General features: G+C 40.7%; 1 protein-coding gene across 1 annotated transcript; it reads right to left on the bottom strand.

Annotated features, from left to right (window-relative positions):
* Positions 1–15,197: 15,197 nt before the first annotated feature.
* Positions 15,198–17,338, bottom strand: LOC116988529 (POU domain, class 3, transcription factor 1-B-like). Its single transcript, XM_033045329.1, has one exon. The coding sequence runs from the start codon at positions 17,170–17,172 to the stop codon at positions 16,039–16,041; it is 1,134 nt and encodes a 377-aa protein (XP_032901220.1). The 5' UTR covers positions 17,173–17,338; the 3' UTR covers positions 15,198–16,038.
* Between the last annotated feature and the right edge of the window lie 282 nt (positions 17,339–17,620).

Here is a 17,620-nt window from a genome sequence, read left to right as displayed (position 1 = left end):
CTGTAAAACATTTTAGGTAGACACAAAATGCTGGAGTAATTCAGCAGGACAGGCAGCATCTCTGGAGAGAAGGATTGGGTGACGATTCAGGTCGAGACCCTTCTTCAGACTGATGTCAGGGGAGTGGGTGGTACAGAGATAGAATATAGTCGGAGACAGTAAGACTGGTAGGAGAACTGGGAAAGGGAAGGGGATGGAGAGAGAGGGAAAGCAAGGGCTATTTGAATTAGAGAAGTCAATGTTCATACCGCTGGGGTGTAAGCTACCCAAGCAAAATATGAGGTGCTCACTCTGACAATGGAGGAGGCCCTGGACAGAATGGTCAGATTGGGAATGGGAGGGGGAGTTAAAGTGCTGAGCAACTGGGAGATTAGGTAAATTAAGGTGGACTGAGCGGAGGTGTTCAGCGAAACGATCACTGAGCCTGCGCTTGGTCTCGCCAATGTACAGGAGTTGACTCTTGGAACAGTGGATAAAGTAGATGAGGTTGGTGGAGGTGCAAGTGAACCTCTGCCTCACCTGGAAAGAGTGTTGTGGTCCTTGGATAGAGTCGAGGGGGAGGTAAATGGACAGGTTTGCATCTCCTGCGGTTGCAGGGGAAAATACCTGGGGAGGGGGTGGCTTGGGTGGGAAGGAACGAGTTGACCAGGGAGTTGCGCAGAGAATGGTCTCTGCGGAAAGTAGAAAGCAGAAAGGGGTGGAGATGGGAAGATGTGGCCAGTAGTGGGATCCCGTTGGAGGTGGGGAAAATGTTGGAGGATTATATGTTGTATGCGATGGCTGATGGGGTGGATGGTGAGGACAAGGGGGGCTCTGTCCTTGTTACGAATGGGGGAAGGGGGAGCAAGAGCGGAGCTGCAGGATACCGAGGAGTCCCTAGTGAGAGCCTCATCTATAATGGAAGAGGGAAACCCCCGTTTCCTAATGGATGAGGACATCTCCGATGACCTGGTATGGAAAACCTCATCCTACATAGGATGCGGCGTAGACGTAGGAATTGGTAGTAGGGGATAGAGTCTTTACAGTAAGCAGGGTGGGAAGAAGTGTAGTCTAGATAACTATGGGAGTCAGTGGCTTCGTAAAACATTTTAGCACAGACTGGATAAGAAAAAAAGAAATCCATTAATGAGGCAAAGGTGAGATGATGCTGTACAACTTTACACCAACCAGGTTTTTTTGACAAATTCAAAATTAGAAAAAAGTAAAATGTGGCTCATGTTGTTAAGAAAAAGAATGTGTAACTGTATTCTCTGTGATAGCGCAGTTCTAAGATAGGCAGTGAAAGAACAACTGCTTTCCGTTGCTTGACAAGCTTTGGGATGTTTTGAAGAAACAGGTATATAAAAGTACTATTTCAATGCAAGTTTTTGTCATTCTTTCCTATGAATTAGGATTGTTGATAAATTATGCATAACTCTCCCTACTCTTTTTTTAGAAAAATGTCCCTGAGCCATTTTCCTTCCATTTTTATCTGAAATTGTACTATTTTAGACAACAGTAGCAAGTCAGTAATTATTACACATAGAAGGCATAAAGATAGATGGAGTGACCTGTAGGGATGAGACATTTTTTTTCCAGGGAGTTGATTATTGAAGAATGGTATTATATGGTGGGCACCCATCCTCTTGTGGTGACCTGCTCCTGTGTGTTTATTTTTTGTTGCATTTTCTGCACTTTTGATACTTACGGACCCTCTTCAATGATATGGTCTGCATTGAGAAGTGAGACACTTTATATACTTATTTTCTGGGCATCTACTTTAGTCTGCAATATGCAGCTGTTTGCATTATTTGATTGAAAGATACAGCATGGAAACAGGCCATTCGGCCCACCAAGTCCACTCTGAGCACCGATCGCCCCTTTCACACTATTTCTCTGCTATCCCACTTTTGCATCCAGTGCCAACGCACCAGGGGCAATTTTACAGATGCCAATTAACCTTCAAAACTAATATGTCTTGGGGATGTGGGAGGAAACTGGAGCACCAAGATGAAACCCGTATGATCACAGGGAGAATGTGCAAGATCAGGATTGAGCACCCAAGATCAGATCAAATCCGGGTCTCTGGTGCTATCAAATTGCAGATCTACTAGAGCACCATTGAGATGTTCTGGGATTGTGTTACTCCAGCATCTTCTCAAGTCAAAGCTCCTGTTTTATCGTTTAACGTGGGTTTTTTTTATCCGACTGAAGTATTGTTTAAAGCTATATTTTAATCAGAATTATTGTGTTATTCATCTTCTCTAAAATCTGTATTGTATGCCAGACTGTGCTTCCATAGTGTTTTTAGTTCTGCAGTAGCTAGTGGCAGTTTATTATAAATCAGGCCAGACACCATGATGTTTCTAGGGGAACTACTGAACTGGATCCTCTTCTTGTCAAAGGTCCATCTGATTCAATGAGTTGTAAATAGGCTTCAGAGCCCCGTGTGATGTTTCTTCTCTTCCTTAAATGTGTGGGCTCCTGAAATGTTCTACATGATGAGATCATGGAATGTTACAGCACAGAACAAGACTAAGACCAATTCCATCATGCTTGTGCCAACACTCAAATAGCTATTTCTTTGGTCACATTTTCTTGCTTGTTTTCCTTGGTCCTGTAATTCTTTCCCCTTTGACTGCAGATCCAACTCCCTCCAGTGAGTTAGCAATGAATATGCTTTCATCAGACTTGCAGCAATGTGTTCCTGACTCACTGAATAAACACTTGCCTGCCCTCTGATTCTTCTCCAGTTAGTATAAATCGGTGTCCTCCTGTTACCATTCTTTCGGCTCGGAAACAATTTCCTTCTCTCCGCTCCATTATAAGCATTCACAATTTTGAGCAAATCTAGTAAATCGTCAGTTTCTATCCTCTGGACAACAATCTTACCTGTTTAGTTTAGTTTAGAGAAACAGCGAGGAAACAGGCCCTCCACGCCGACCAGCAATCATCCCGGTACACTAACACTATCCAACACATTAAAGACAATTTACAATTTTACCAAAGCCAATTAACCTACAATCCCATAACGCCTTTGGAATATGGGAGAAAACCGGAGCATCCAGAGAAACCCACGCAGACACAGGGAGAACATGGGAGAACTCTGTACAGACAGCACCCGAGGTCAGGATCGAACCCATGTCTCTGGCACTGTAAGGCAGCAGCTCTACCACTGCACCACTGTGCTGCCTTTGTTGTTGTCTCGCCATACAATTGAGGTTCCTCATCATTGAATCTACAGTATTTAGCAAATCTCCTCTGCGTTCTCCACAATTTGAAATCTAGGTCCTACAGGAGTTGAGTGAAGATCATATAATTCTTTCAGGTTTCATCCCTCTTGAACCAAGCTCATAGGAGTAAGATAGGATTTTACAATCTTAATTACCAAGCTTGCTTGGTACTTCCAATACTTTCTAATTTTATTTCATAATTCCATGTTCAGCATTTTCTTTTTTCCCCAAGAGATAAAGGCACCCCACTGTCAGAACTATCCATCAGAATTTGATGATGATTGAATTACAGACAGCCAACATATATCGTAAATATAAATAAACAAAACCTCTAATGTGTAAACTCCAAGTGGCATGGAAACACAGTGAGATAGACTTTCAGCAATTAGGTGACTGCATCTAGATTAAGGCTTTGAATTTGGGAGGATTTAAATATGTTAATGTATTTGTGATGATAAAGAGAGAGAAGCAATGTTATATGCAATATGTCTGAGGTTCTAGACTTTGAATAAATCAAGGGCACATCATCTTTCTTCCATTCACAATTGGTGTTATGTTGAATCCACCAAAAGTGCAAGATCAATTGCAGTGTAGAATTAATTCACACCTACAATTTGATTCCCCCCTTATTGAAATATAGTTTTTACAATTTTTAACTACTGACACTTATGAAAGTGATGTAGAAAATAAGGTTAAAAGCATTTCACGTTTACCTTTCTTGTCTCAGTGAGAAATTTTCCTGAACCATTTTACATTTCAAAACGTTTCTCAGGCCACGTTCTACAATGCTTCTTGCTTGCAGTCACCATATAAGTGGCTCATTTCTAAAATTGCGGTAAGACTGATCATGATTAAGGATTTCAAATAGCAGAATAAACAGTCCATTCAGTTAAGATTTTGCAATTAAGTTAAAGAATAATGGAAATCTGGAGGTTACTCCTTATGGAGGACAGTCGCGAAGGAGAGAAGAAATATTTGCAATAACTTGGCGTGTAATAAAATGCAAAAGTCGAACCGTTATTTTTTCTCATATTAATTTTTACAACATTCTTCTTCCATTTAAAAAATGCAATGTTAGAAACCTTTACCACAGTGCTTCAGTGGTTAAACCATACTGAGAGTATTCAACAGTTGGTGGTAGTTGTGGTCGAAGGACACATCACAATACAAACAGTTGCTAACACCAATCCTGTAGAATTGTAAATAGGAAGAATAGTTTCCAGTGCCAGTCTTTGTTGTTTAGTCAATGGAGTTATTCTACTCTGAATTCAATGTGTTTTGAAATAAATACAAAAGCCTTCACCCGAACAAGCTAGGCTTTTAGAATTAGCTAGCAGAACGTGGTAACCAAGTACTCTAGAAATTGTACAGACCAAGGAGTGAGCAAGGAAAATCAAAAAAAAAATTATGTGATGGATGTTATTTGACATATTGTGCAGTTATCTTTTCATGGTGAAATATAGAGAGAAGAGAGTTACCATGCTGTACAGCTGAAACATTCAGTAATGCCACAAGCCCTTAGAGAAATACTTGCGTGCTTTATAAAAATAATGTCTGATCTCAGAGACGATTTGGTCTTTAAAGAGCCAGTATCATCTGGCAAAAAATGAATGTTTGAAACTAACACTAAACGGGCATGGGCGTAGAATTCCCAAATACAGGTATTTGGGATATTTTACTGAATTATATCTGCCACTGACACTGAAGGTGTTCACTTCTTGCTCAAGTACAGTTCCATGACCGATGTTTGCCTGGAAGTGGCACTTCTTTAAATGTGACCATTGGTAAGTTATTGCAAATGGGAGGAATCAAATCTGAAATTAGTCCTTCCTCACTCGGACACTCCCATGAGTGATGCTGAATAGAGGGCAGAATCGTGGTTTGGGTCCCTATATCACCTCTTATTTGGATGAAGTGGGTGGCAATTCCCCATCACTGTTCCATCAGAAATTAATTGGACTCCTATAAATCTGGGATTTTTTTTTGCTTTCAATATGCTGAGCTCTGAAGTTCTCTCTCCAAGGTGCTCTGTCTTTCTAATAGCAGTTTCCTCACCTTCAGTCAGAAGAAGGGTTCCAACCAGAACTTAATTCCTTCCACTGATGCTGCCTGATCCAGCACTGAGTTCCTCCAGCACTGAGTTACTCCAGCCCTTTTTTGCTCTCATATAGCCCTTTATTCATTGATCGCTACATCTCTTCAGGTGTCTCAGTGTCAAATTATGTTCAATAATACTCTGGCAAAACACCGTAGGATGTTTTACTCAGTTAAAGGCATCTTGTAAATGTTCCCAGATTGCATTGAGGATGCGTGTGGAGAAAGAGAGCTGGGGAAGGGGGCTGTTCCGTTTGGTTACACAACCTAAACAACATGGACTACTTATAGGGGTGGGGGTGTTGGTTTGGGGGTCTAAATCAAAGATGGAAGAAAACAGGCTTTGGAACAGACTGAACGTAGACACAAAATACTGGATTACCTCAGCGGGTCAGACAGCATCACGGGAGAGAAGGAATAGGTGATGTTTCAGGTCAAAAGCCTTCTTCAGACTGACTTCACCTCCACTTTGGACAGACTGAATTGGTCCCACGTAATTCCTAACATGCAACCTCCTGCTTACTAGGTTTATCTCTTTCACTAGGAATGAAATCCAAAATAACTGTCCAATTTAAATTTTTTTTTTCTTTATCAGGATTATCACTGAGATGTGCGGGCATGAAGTAACAGGGGCCAGGTACACAAACAAAAAAATCAGGGGAAAGGCTGCATCCACGTAGGACCCAGCCCGGCATTGCTTACAGCAGATGCCGAAGATAGACACAAAATGCTGGAGCAACTCAGCGGGACAGGCAGCATCCCTGGAGAGATTGAATAGGTGACGTTTCGGGTTAGGGTTAGGGTTCTCTATCATTGATTACAGCCGGGGTTATATTCCTCAATAATTCCCACTACTTTATGAGTGTAAATAATAATTAAATACGCCAATTGTTTTAGATCTCAAAGGGAGCCAGTTATTTTATAATAATTCAAGACAATCGCCGGTAGAGGGCAGAAAGTATTGTATTTATTAATTTGCTTTGTTTTCCCCCCCCAGAAGTATTTAAAAGCAGAGCCGAGCATCCTTGAGTTCTGACCCCAAGTAACTCAGGCACTGGGGGGATTTGCTATTGTCCGTGCCAGTCCACCAGCAGCTAAAGTAATTCTGGCCGTGATCCTCACCAGCACTGGACCTTAATTATTTACAATAATTTGCAATCACATCAAACATATTTTTGGTCACGAATGTAATTCTCGCAAATGTTCGGCTGTATTGTCCACTGGATACTGGCGTGTGTGAGAAATACTGAGAGAGTGAGAGTGAGTGAGAGAGAGAGAGAGACAGAGAGAGGGCAACATATTGGAGTAGGATGTTGAGGTCCAGAAGTACAAGCGCGGAACAAATCCGGGAGGGGAACCGTCGCGAAAGCCTTGAGTTAGGCTGAGGGTGGTGAAGTGTGGTGGCGTGTGAGGCTGGGAGTGAAAGTTGTTGCTAGTCATCCTGTAGCTGTTTGATAACCTGCCAGACGCTATCACTGGGCGAACTGACCCGAGGACACTGTACATCTGTGGGTTTCACCTGCTCGCTCACAGATACCGTGCAGGAAGGACATGCTTTCGGGGTTGTGCAGGAAGGAACTGAGGATAAAGCCACAAAATGCTGAAGTAACTCAGGCGGGACAGGCCGCATCTCTGGAGAGAAGAAATGGGTGATGTTTCGGGTCTAGACTCTTCTTCAACTCATGCCGGTTTACACCGAAGATAGACACGAAATGCTGGATTGACTCAGTCAGGCAGCATCTCTGGAATAGAAGGGATGGGTGTGATGCAATACTTTAGGGTTTGTGTGTGATGTGAATGGAGCCCAAAATATAACATTTTCATATCGGTGCTTTTAAAATGTTACATAACAATACTTAGCATTTCGGTTTTCCAAGTCTACGTGCAATAACATCTGCGCCTGTTTTCGCGCTGTCGGTCGAATACATGCCTTGGTGTAAAGCGTATTCGACTTCACATAGGTGTCATTTGTGTAGTGGTTGCAACTTGTCAAGAGGGAGAGAGGCGTCCACAACTTAGACTAGAAGATTCATAGGAAGGAACTGCAGATGCTGGTTCAAACCGAAGATAGACACAAAATGCTGGAGTAACTCAGCGGGGACAGGAAGCATTTCTGGAGAAAAGGAATGGGTGACGTTTCGGGTCGAGACACTTCTCTCATGAGATGCTGCCTGTACCGCTGAGTTACTCCAGCATTTAGTGTCTATGTATGACTAGAAGATGATGTCCTGTCCACCATATACACCCCGGATTCCTGTGCACTCGCTCTGTGTGCGAAAGTAGATTCACATAACACCAACCACTGCAGCCAACTCAAATCCTGACTTTGCGAACATGAAATGCTCTGAAATATTATTGAATTGGAAACTGTCAAAGGAGCGGTCGTAAAATGATGCGGTTTAACCCTAGTCTAATGGGGAAAGTGTATCCCAGTGCGCCTGTACAACAAGGAGAAACTCGGCCCCTGAGTACATGACTCTTTCTAACACAACCCAGCATTTACATACCTACGCTAATTACTGTTTTCAAACTCCGGCACATCTTTTTAAGGCATCATACATAGGCTGGTAATCTGAAATCATTTGAAACACCTTCAATTCAAAGCTAGCCCGTGTCTAACCCTTGTGTTCAAGAAGGAACTGCAGATGCTGGAAAATCGAAGGTACACAAAAATGCTGGAGAAACTCAGCGGGTGCAGCAGCATCTATGGAGCGAAGGAAATAGGCAACGTTTCGGGCCGAAACGTTGCCTATTTCCTTCGCTCCATAGATGCTGCTGCACCCGCTGAGTTTCTCCAGCATTTTTGTGTACCTCCGTGTCTAACCCTGACGTTCGCAATATTCCCATTGAGTTGAATGTCCGGGTTAAAATATTTTATTACGAACTATCTTCCCTCAAGAACCAGCGAGGTGAGACAATCAAATTATACACGGTCAGTTCGGGCAAGCAACGGTTTCCTTTGGTGATGACCTCGATAATCTGACACCCAACCTCTCCCATCCTTTCTCTGCAATCATTTCTACAGTGGAAACCGACAACAACTGTTATCATTTGTTCTTTGTAGCTTTTCATACCTCTAGTTTCCCGCTCCCCTGACTCTCAGTCGGAAGGGTCTCGACCCGAAACGTCACCTATTCGTTTTTTTCCAGAGATGCTGCCTGGCCCGCTGAGTTACTCTAGCATGATATGTCTATCTTCGGTGTAAACCCGCATCTGCAGTTCCTTCCTACAATTGTTGACATCGGTCTTGGCCCAGACTTACTTTATCCTGATCTTTGCCCAGTGGGGCGGTATTTCGGGAATACCTAACCCAGGATGTTCCTGATCTAAATCATATTTCGACTGATTTTGAAACATCTCCCGCCTTTGGAACACATTTGAAGATTGGTCACTAGAATGTGATTGGATTAATGAAGAACCGAGAGCAATTCGCTGAAAGTTCGGTGTATAACAGGTTAAATGATATAACCCGCCATGCTTTACCACACGCGTCCCCCTTCAGAAACGCCTTTCAGATCATGTAAAACGTAAGAGTCATCGTTTTAATAAATTAATAATCTCTCTGTTGGACTTTGTCAAATTAGCGCCGTTTTGCAGGTCAGCAAAGATAAAGAGAGATAGGCGGCCCATATAATATTTAGCATAATGGGCGAATGATAATCCTACAAACAACACTTCAATCAAACACTTGATTTTTGTTTGAATTTGCACAATACAATTGTAATACATTGTTTTAATTCGATACCTTAAACCTATTTTCTTATTCTCTGAACTGGAACGACGAGGACGTGTGTATATTTACATTTGGTTCTATACTTTTGAATAATCATCTAATATTATTTGATATTTAAGGATCTGGGATTAACTGATATTATTTATCTTGTGCCTCTGTGACCTTGAATATTTCACCACATATTATGTTCATGCCTCTATCTTGTTTTTCTAATTTCATAGTACACTTTAGATAAATTATTCATATAATATATGCTGCTTTTACTATTTTATTATATATTAATGTAGCTTTTGCAGGTATGTGCAATGTTTATCTCGGCAACTCCATGATTTATTCATAATGACTAGACTACGACATTGCTAATTCCCTATTGCTTTATTTATAGATGAATATCATAATGTACTTACAGAAGGTGTGACTAGTGATTATTTATTTATTTGCTGAGATTACCAATAAAGTCCATTCTCGTCTTTGGAGATTTCCTCCAAAACAGTCGACAATAATCCCAATTTTACCTGCAATGGTTAATAATGCATATAGCCTTGCCTAGCTGTGCATAGATTTCATTCTCAGTAAAATGAAAAAAATGACCATAAAGATAAATTTTGTCTGGCAATGCTGTGTAGCCTCTCTCAATCGTTATTTTTTTTTTGTGTGCAAATTGTTGTTTAAGAAATTCTGAATATCACTGTAAAGTCATGCAGAATGTGGCAGGGTAAGACTTGTAATTAAGGATGAGTGGTATATCCAGATTGATCCCAACTGAGCCTCTTCAGATTAATTGAAAGATATCTGAATTTATCCCTGTGCTCAGTTTAGATGCGCCCCTTTGAGTACAACATTGACACACACACAAAATATCCCTTTGCACATCTGTGATCCCAGTTCTGCTGTTTCTTAATGTGTTTTCCCGCTGTCTGTGCCTTGGAGGGTATATTGCTCCTTGCATTGTGTATGATGAGTGTTTCGTTAACATTTTTCTCCACCATTTTGACCGGACCCACAATGACAACATCAAGGCAATATCTTTTAATTTAAACTGACTCCTTTACTACTTTGTGGCATTTGTAAACTGCTGTGCTGGTCATAAATCTTATGTATGTGTGTACATGTACAGAAGGAGTAAGATGGGGGCACTGAGATAGGGGCAAATGCAGTCCTACAATGTGTGTGTGTGTGTGTGTCTGATATATCCTAGTTTAATGGGGAAGAAAGGAGATATACATCTGAGCCCCCTTGCTCTTTAGTTGCACAATGCAATCAAGCTCCCGGTGGACAAGCAAAGCAAGCTCTCTGCTTACTGGTGTAGCATTAATATTCAAACATTTTCATTCCCCTCCTGCCTTGTTACTAAGCCTGTATCACTCAGTTTACTATTCAATCAGGAATCAGCACATTCTCCCTTTCATGCAAGCTTCCATGTTATTTGTCACCACACTGGCTGGATGAGGGCTCCGCAAGTTAAAATAAATTAGTCCTTACATTTGTCTTATTATGAAATAGTTTTAAATCCCGCTCAGATATCAGAAATAGAGCTTTCTGCTCCTATTTTTCATGCAAATGAATTCTTCAGATAACATCCAGACCATATACCACCCAGAAGACCTACAATTTTATGTTTCCGCGATCACATCAAATGTACAGTTACGTTACCAACTGGTACCTCATCCTGGTGAAGATTTTGTTCAAATAAAATGCCAGTTATGTAGTATTTAATCTCGTCATATCTTGAAACTCAGCAAAAAACAGGACGGCAATAATTTCTAGTAATTCAGTGTCATGTATTCTTTGAGGGAAATTCTATATAATACAAAAGACCAGTCCATTAGATCAAAATTTCATATTCTAATATTGAGGCAATTTCATATACCAATTAAGTCTTTGCATCTGTTTGGTAGCATATGATGTGTAGAAATCTTAAACAATCTGCCTACATCGATGCTCTATAATAGGTGGTCTGCATTAAAGGATAAAATAAGTGTGAAATAGACTATTTTGGAAGAGCAAACTATTTTTTTTTTCCTGGCATCTGAGTTATTTAAAACAAAATAGTTTAGAATGCTTTTTTATAATGGAATATGCCTGTACAGGTAGGAAAAATACATAAACATGTATGTATCATGGTATATATTTCATTTTTAATTAATTTATTTTGAGTAATTGAAGGTGAATGACAAAGAATTTTATTGTTCTGTACCTTGCCTTATTATTTTGTTAAAGCAATGGGTTAGGAAACTTCGGCTTGCAATTCTTCTCTTTCAATATTGAATCTGAATGTTAGCTATATAGGACTAAGAGAACTGCAACAATCTAAGTTTCCAGGTATATTAGCCTAAGATGAACCATATTATCTTTTGAATTCAGATTCAAAGCATTAAAATGTTAGTTATATAGTGAGTTTATAACAGTCTAAAACTTTGCAAGGCAACAACTTTTTTCATCTGATCTTACTTACTATTTCCTACTGAACGGCATAAGCTGCTGACTTGCAAAGTTTCAGAAGCAACCCGCTTAAATGTAAATTGGTGTCATATTTAAAGTTTCAGTTGATCTATATTTAAATTTACTTCAAGAATGATTGAATGGACTGGAGGTTCTCTTCAGATGGTGTAATAGTCTTAATTGAAGACTTGTGTTAATTTACTTCTTTGAATATTATGCAATAGTAAACAAAGAGTTGTCTAATTTGCACAAAATTGAGATAATCGAAATCCATGTCGATATTTCTACTAAATTTTGGTAATATATCTACTCATTAATAAAAATATTTTAGAATATGCTTTAATGTCTGTTATTCCCTTGCAGTACAAAAGGGGTTCTGTTTCTGACACAACAATAAGATTGCCTGGGGCAGTGTTGAACTATTTGTTGGGGATTTTCCAGCAGTTTTTAATTGATTAGAGCCCTTTGTTATTGTTAACCATAACCTATTCTCAGATAAGGTTCACAACACCACATATTTATAGTGACAAATAAGTTAAATTTACTTTATATTAGATGAAATTTGTGTAGATTTAACAATGTTTTGGGGAGCCAGATTCTGGATTTTTATCCATTTCATTAAAACAGAGTGATAAGAACATTGCATGTACATAGAGGAAAGACTATTACTATAGGTCAAATAAGATCTAACCGCATTGGTGTTGAACCCAATCTTAGATTAATAATAAACACACCATCTACAGCAGCCTGTCTCTAACTCTGCCAATAAGTGATTCCTACTAAAACATCAGAACTTGGAATTGTTAAGGTATTTTAGGCAATTAGCTATTTCAATTACTGATTTTAATTCAGAGCCATAATGTCAACAATTAACCTTAACATTAAGTTGTCAATCCAAATCTATGGGTCCCTAAATTAGTCATATCCTATTATTTATAATATCAAGCATTAAACATGATGCCCTACTGTAGAAAATACACAAAACAAGCCTGTCATTGTAAAGTTCTCTTTAAAAAATCTGGTATGAAATCTAAATGAAGTAAAAACTAATTGCCCTTCATAGAGTTGTTTCTCCCTTGTCATTTCTTACTGGTTCCTCTGCCAACCCTATTTTCTTTAAACAACTCAAGTAGGGAGTTAAGCTGTCCAACAGGGGCCCCTTTTATGTTAGGTGTGCATTGCCAAAAGACTGTGAGGATAAGATTCTTGGTATGCTGATTTTGAATTATTTTATGAAACTGGCTTACCATTCAAATGAAGTTAACTAGTATTCTTTTCATGTTACAATAGAACTAGGGCTGTGATGGGAAACTGCTCACTGTTATGATAGTGATATATTGGCAAATAGAAAAGGGATGATTTCTTTCAGTTGCAAACTCATTAGTATTCGTTCAGCAGCCTTAACCAGGGTTCAGGCAAATTTGAATCAGAAACTGGCAAAAGCCCACTTCTCAAAAGCATCTGGACTAGACTGTCTCAACTTGGATGGAAAGCAATGGTTTTGAATCTCAGCTCCTGCTAACATTTGGAATCAAGTTTCCCCGCAGGCAATCAGCTACTACTGATCTTGGCCAGGTGAAAAACTTCACTGACGGTATGGAGCAAAAAAATATGTGGGACTCCAAATTGGTTAGTGGGCAGAAAATAGGAATCATGGGGTCTGTTGAGATGGTTGCCCAACTCCAGAGCTTTGGAAACAGAGAACACTAGATTAAAATTGTAATTCCAACCTAATCGCAAATTTGGTAATGAAAATATAAATAAATATTGTAACTGAATTATAGTATAGATATGGCCACATATGGTCTGAGACAACAGAAGGATCTATGTGACAGCGATTTGTTGCTAAATCGTACATAGCCACACCACTCAAGTTCAGATCTTCAAATTGTTACACAATCACAGCCAATGCTGCAAAACAGGTATTATAATAAATACTAACTACTAACTACATACACCCATAAGGTTAGAGCAAAACAAATAAAAAGGGTGAACAATTATTTAAATGAAAAGGCTCTCGGGGCCAATTTTACTATGCCACCTTAAACAGTATCATAACTGACCCATAGTATCCTGAAATCAGAGATAAACACGTGCCTTTGCATTTGTATCCAGTCATTAATAAAAACATTTTACTTATCTAGGAAAAATAATTTCCCCTCTGAATTTTGACGAATATGAGCAAAATTGAATGGAGAGAGGGATGCTCTAATATGCTTAAGAATGCACAAAATAAAGAAATAAAATTGACAAACCAGGCAACTATTAAAATTCGAGAAATTTAGTTTGACCTTACATCACTTTTAATGATTTCTTGTCACTGCTTTTTTGCTTAAGTGACATTCAATCCAGGCAACAGCAGAAAGGATTAACAAGTAAAACCCAGCATGGTGTCAACACCCCCCCCCCCCCCCCCCCCCCCCCCCCCAAACCTCCGGGAGAAGAGGCAGGGCACAGTTGGGTCCTGCGTATACATTATATGCAAGTAATAAAATATTACTATAACAAAATATTAATATGGCTCTGCAGCCTGTCTTTGATAAGATACAACAAAAAAATGTACTAAAACAAACATTGTTTGAATTGCTGTAACATAACCCCAATGAGAGCTACAGGAAAAAGAAAGTTTCAAATACGCGTTTATGAAATAAATACAAGGGGGAAATTCATATGGAAATTATATTAAAATATCCTCTGGGAATTAGTAAGCATACAAAAAAAATCATCCAAAATCATTAAATTCCAAAAAACAAATACATATGTAACATAGTCAACATATTTACATATTACATAGTGGTACAGTAAAAAAGCAGACCATTATTATTTTTCCAATTACTAAACAAGCCACTTTTCCCACTGCTTTATGTCCTAAGTAATGTTTAACTCACCGAGGTTTAACTTCTTCACCTTTCTTTAGATGATCTGTAAACATTCTAACACGTATAATGTACACTTTATTTTGGCAATTGTCTAGGTGAATTATTTTACAAGGTCAGTATCTTAGGTCCTGATGAAAAAAAGAACAATGTCAATTAGCTTGAAAAAAATCCAGATAGAAATAAAACAGTATTGTGTGGTAGGGGAACCCCAAATTATTTCTTCTTTACATCAAATAGCAACTCTGCTACTTGGAATAGTAGCGATTTCTCAGAAATGCACGGTTATGTTTTTCCTGCTCAAATGTCTGAAATGAAAAAGGAAACGCGTCTCGGGGAATGAGGCGTTTTGTTTGTTAATCTGTTCTTAAATACCTGAGTTCTTTTTTTGGGAGGGGGGTGGTGGTCGGAGACCCGAGAATTATTCGCGTCCGGTAAGATTTAAGAACGGGGAGGTAAACTGTGGCCTGCACATCGGCACATTTACTCGTTTGCCATGTTTGACGTATTTGCATTTACAGAACAATCAAAGATATATTGTTGCTGTAAAAAGAAACCAGCAAACGAAATGAATGTACAACGCGATACCAGTTCAATCATTTAAGTGCATCTCGATGCAAAAGGGCCCACTACTCCTCATTTTAACTTGTTTCTATTTTCCACATGGTAAACTTAAACGGGTGATCAGCAATGGACCATTTCAACTCTCCAATTATTTTCATTCACGTGTTTCCGCCTCGTCCCAACATTTAAAGACACCTTTTTACAAAGTTGTTAACTGACGTCACTTTCTTTGATTTCTTAAACTTGTCTTAACTCGCCTGATTTGTTTATATGTTAAAACAGGATCGGCAATGAACGCTTGCACTGATTCAGAAAACTTCAGTCCTCAGTCAGTACTCCCTTTCAGTTTCCAACAATTTATCTGACAGAATGACTTCAACATTTCATGGGCAAAATTCGCAAGTAAGTGCACAGTCAAAATCAGGGTTTGTTTTCAACAAGAACTGATGTTTGTAAGACATTGATTTATCTGGGATGTCAGACCATGTTCTCAATGAATCGATTTGAATATTTATTTAAAATCACAGAAAATAAAAGTCAAAACAATTGATCTTCCGGCGTCCTTTACTTACTTACAAGACACATCCTCTGAGGGCGAACTATATATAAATATTTGTTTTAATAAAATTCGTGACAGATCAGTTCAAGATAATAAATATACGCTTTTCCCCCCACCGGCGGTCTGCCACATTTAACAAACCTGCGACTGTATGCGGACAATTCGATGGTTGTCTACTTTTTGTTTAAACTCAGCTCTCGCTTACCCTTTAAGAGAAACCGCTGCTTTAAGGAATCCCCTGAAACAATTCAGCAGAGAAAACGATTATTTTTTGTTACAACTTTTGCAAATTATCCGTGTCAATTAATTACGGGGAGGGGGGAAGCTTTGTTCTACAGCAGGGGAAAAAAATAACCACTTGATTTACCACAAGAAATGCATGAAATGTATGTTTTCCCTCTTTCCTAAGCATGAGTACAGTCCAGTGCTAAATAAACAGTCTCTGCAACACTGGCTAGATCCCTTTTTCAGACAGTTTTTTTTTTGCTTTGTAAAATCCAGTTTAATTTTTTTTTAGTCTTTTTTTCTTGGTGGGAAGTGGGTGTGTGTTTGGAAGAGTCATTGAACAGGGGACTGCAGTGTGTGATGAAGCGGCGGAGTGTCCCTTTGTGAATATACATCCTCCATCCCTGGGTGCCCGGGGATCCCGGCTGGGGTCATCCGCTTTTCTTTTTGTCTTCTGTTACAAAACCAAACTCTGACCACTTCTTTCTCTAACTGCAGACTGTCAGCCAAGCTGGTGATCTCATGAGCCGATGGCTTGGGGCACTTTAAGAAGTGATTCTCCAACGCCCCCTTCACTCCTATCTCAATGGACGTCCGCTTCTTCCTCTTCCTCCCCTGGGCAGCGATCTTGTCTATGCTGGTGGGACTCCCCGAGGTGGAGTCAGTCTCCTCCAGCCATTTGTTCAACAGGGGCTTCAGTTTGCACATGTTCTTGAAGCTGAGTTGCAAGGCTTCAAACCTGCAGATGGTGGTCTGGGAGAAAACGTTGCCGTACAGTGTGCCCAGGGCCAGGCCCACGTCCGCCTGGGTGAAGCCGAGCTTGATCCTCCTTTGTTTGAACTGCTTTGCAAAGTGCTCCAAGTCATCTGACGTGGGCGCATCTTCATCCGAGTGGTCCTGGTGATGTTGCGGAGGATGCTGCTGGTGGTTGTCATGGCCACCTGGATCCTCGTGGAGTGCATCCGTCATCCCATGGTGGAGAGACTGGGTTTGTGGGCTCAGCATGCTGTTGAGGCTGGTGAACCCCGGCTGCGAGTAGATGAGCGGTTGGTGGCCGTTAGTGGATGGTGGCATCCCCGGGATGTGATGCGCCGCCGCCGTTCCCCAGCCGCCGCCAGGGTGGTTGCCATGAGTCTGTTGATGGACCATATGATGTGTCCGGTGATGAAGGCTGTTTCCAAGGTCATCCCTGGCTGTCTGCACAGTGGCCTTTACTGGGTCTGGCTGTCCGAGGTGAGAAGCGGTGACCCAAGGTGCCCCGTCAGTGACAGAAGACAGCCACTGGTGGCTGTGTGTAATGGGATGCCCATTGCTGGCCAGCCCATGCAAGTAGTCATTTTGCACCATTTTCTGAACTTCTCTATAGGTAGTTCCTGGATGCATCCTGTCAGAGTCCGGATGCACCAAAGAGTTAGAGTGGAGCGAGTTATTCCTCGGAATGTAATGAGCCGAAGCTGTGGTGGCCATGACTCGCACTTCCAAACTGATCAGGTTGCAGCTACTTTGCAGAGCTTTAGCGGAGCCAAGTCCCTAGCAGCGGGAGGGGGGCAAGGATCGTACAACACGCCCGCCTGCTCAATTGGCCCACACCCTCTGACTGACAGCCAGACTTCGCTTCTTGATTCGTCGCTGATCGGCGACCTGCCCCCTTCTTGCCAGCAGAGAGCTCAGTGCCTTTGGTTAGAGACGCAGCCGGACGCACATTGGACACTTGCCGCTGACTGACACCGCTTTGGTCCAACGTGAAGCAGCCGACTGGCCAGTCAACGGGCGCTCGGGGCTTCGGATCCCGTCTGTCGGCGTGGGATTGGTCACCGTGCAATTCGTTACCACGTGGGGAAACTAATCTCACAGCAATCCCCATTTAACAAAAAAAAAAGTAACAATAAAAGAGTGCGGAAATGGCTGGGGTCTG

The sequence above is a fragment of the Amblyraja radiata genome, chromosome 27 (genome assembly GCF_010909765.2).
Source record: "Amblyraja radiata isolate CabotCenter1 chromosome 27, sAmbRad1.1.pri, whole genome shotgun sequence".
Taxonomy (NCBI): domain Eukaryota; kingdom Metazoa; phylum Chordata; class Chondrichthyes; order Rajiformes; family Rajidae; genus Amblyraja; species Amblyraja radiata.
The sequence above is the reverse complement of the archived record's forward strand: the minus strand, read 5'-3'. Positions and strand labels throughout refer to the sequence as shown.

Bases quoted from the DNA above. Each gene is read 5' to 3' on its own strand.
- LOC116988529 (XM_033045329.1), bottom strand. From the start codon at position 17,172: ATGGCCACCACAGCTTCGGCTCATTACATTCCGAGGAATAACTCGCTC.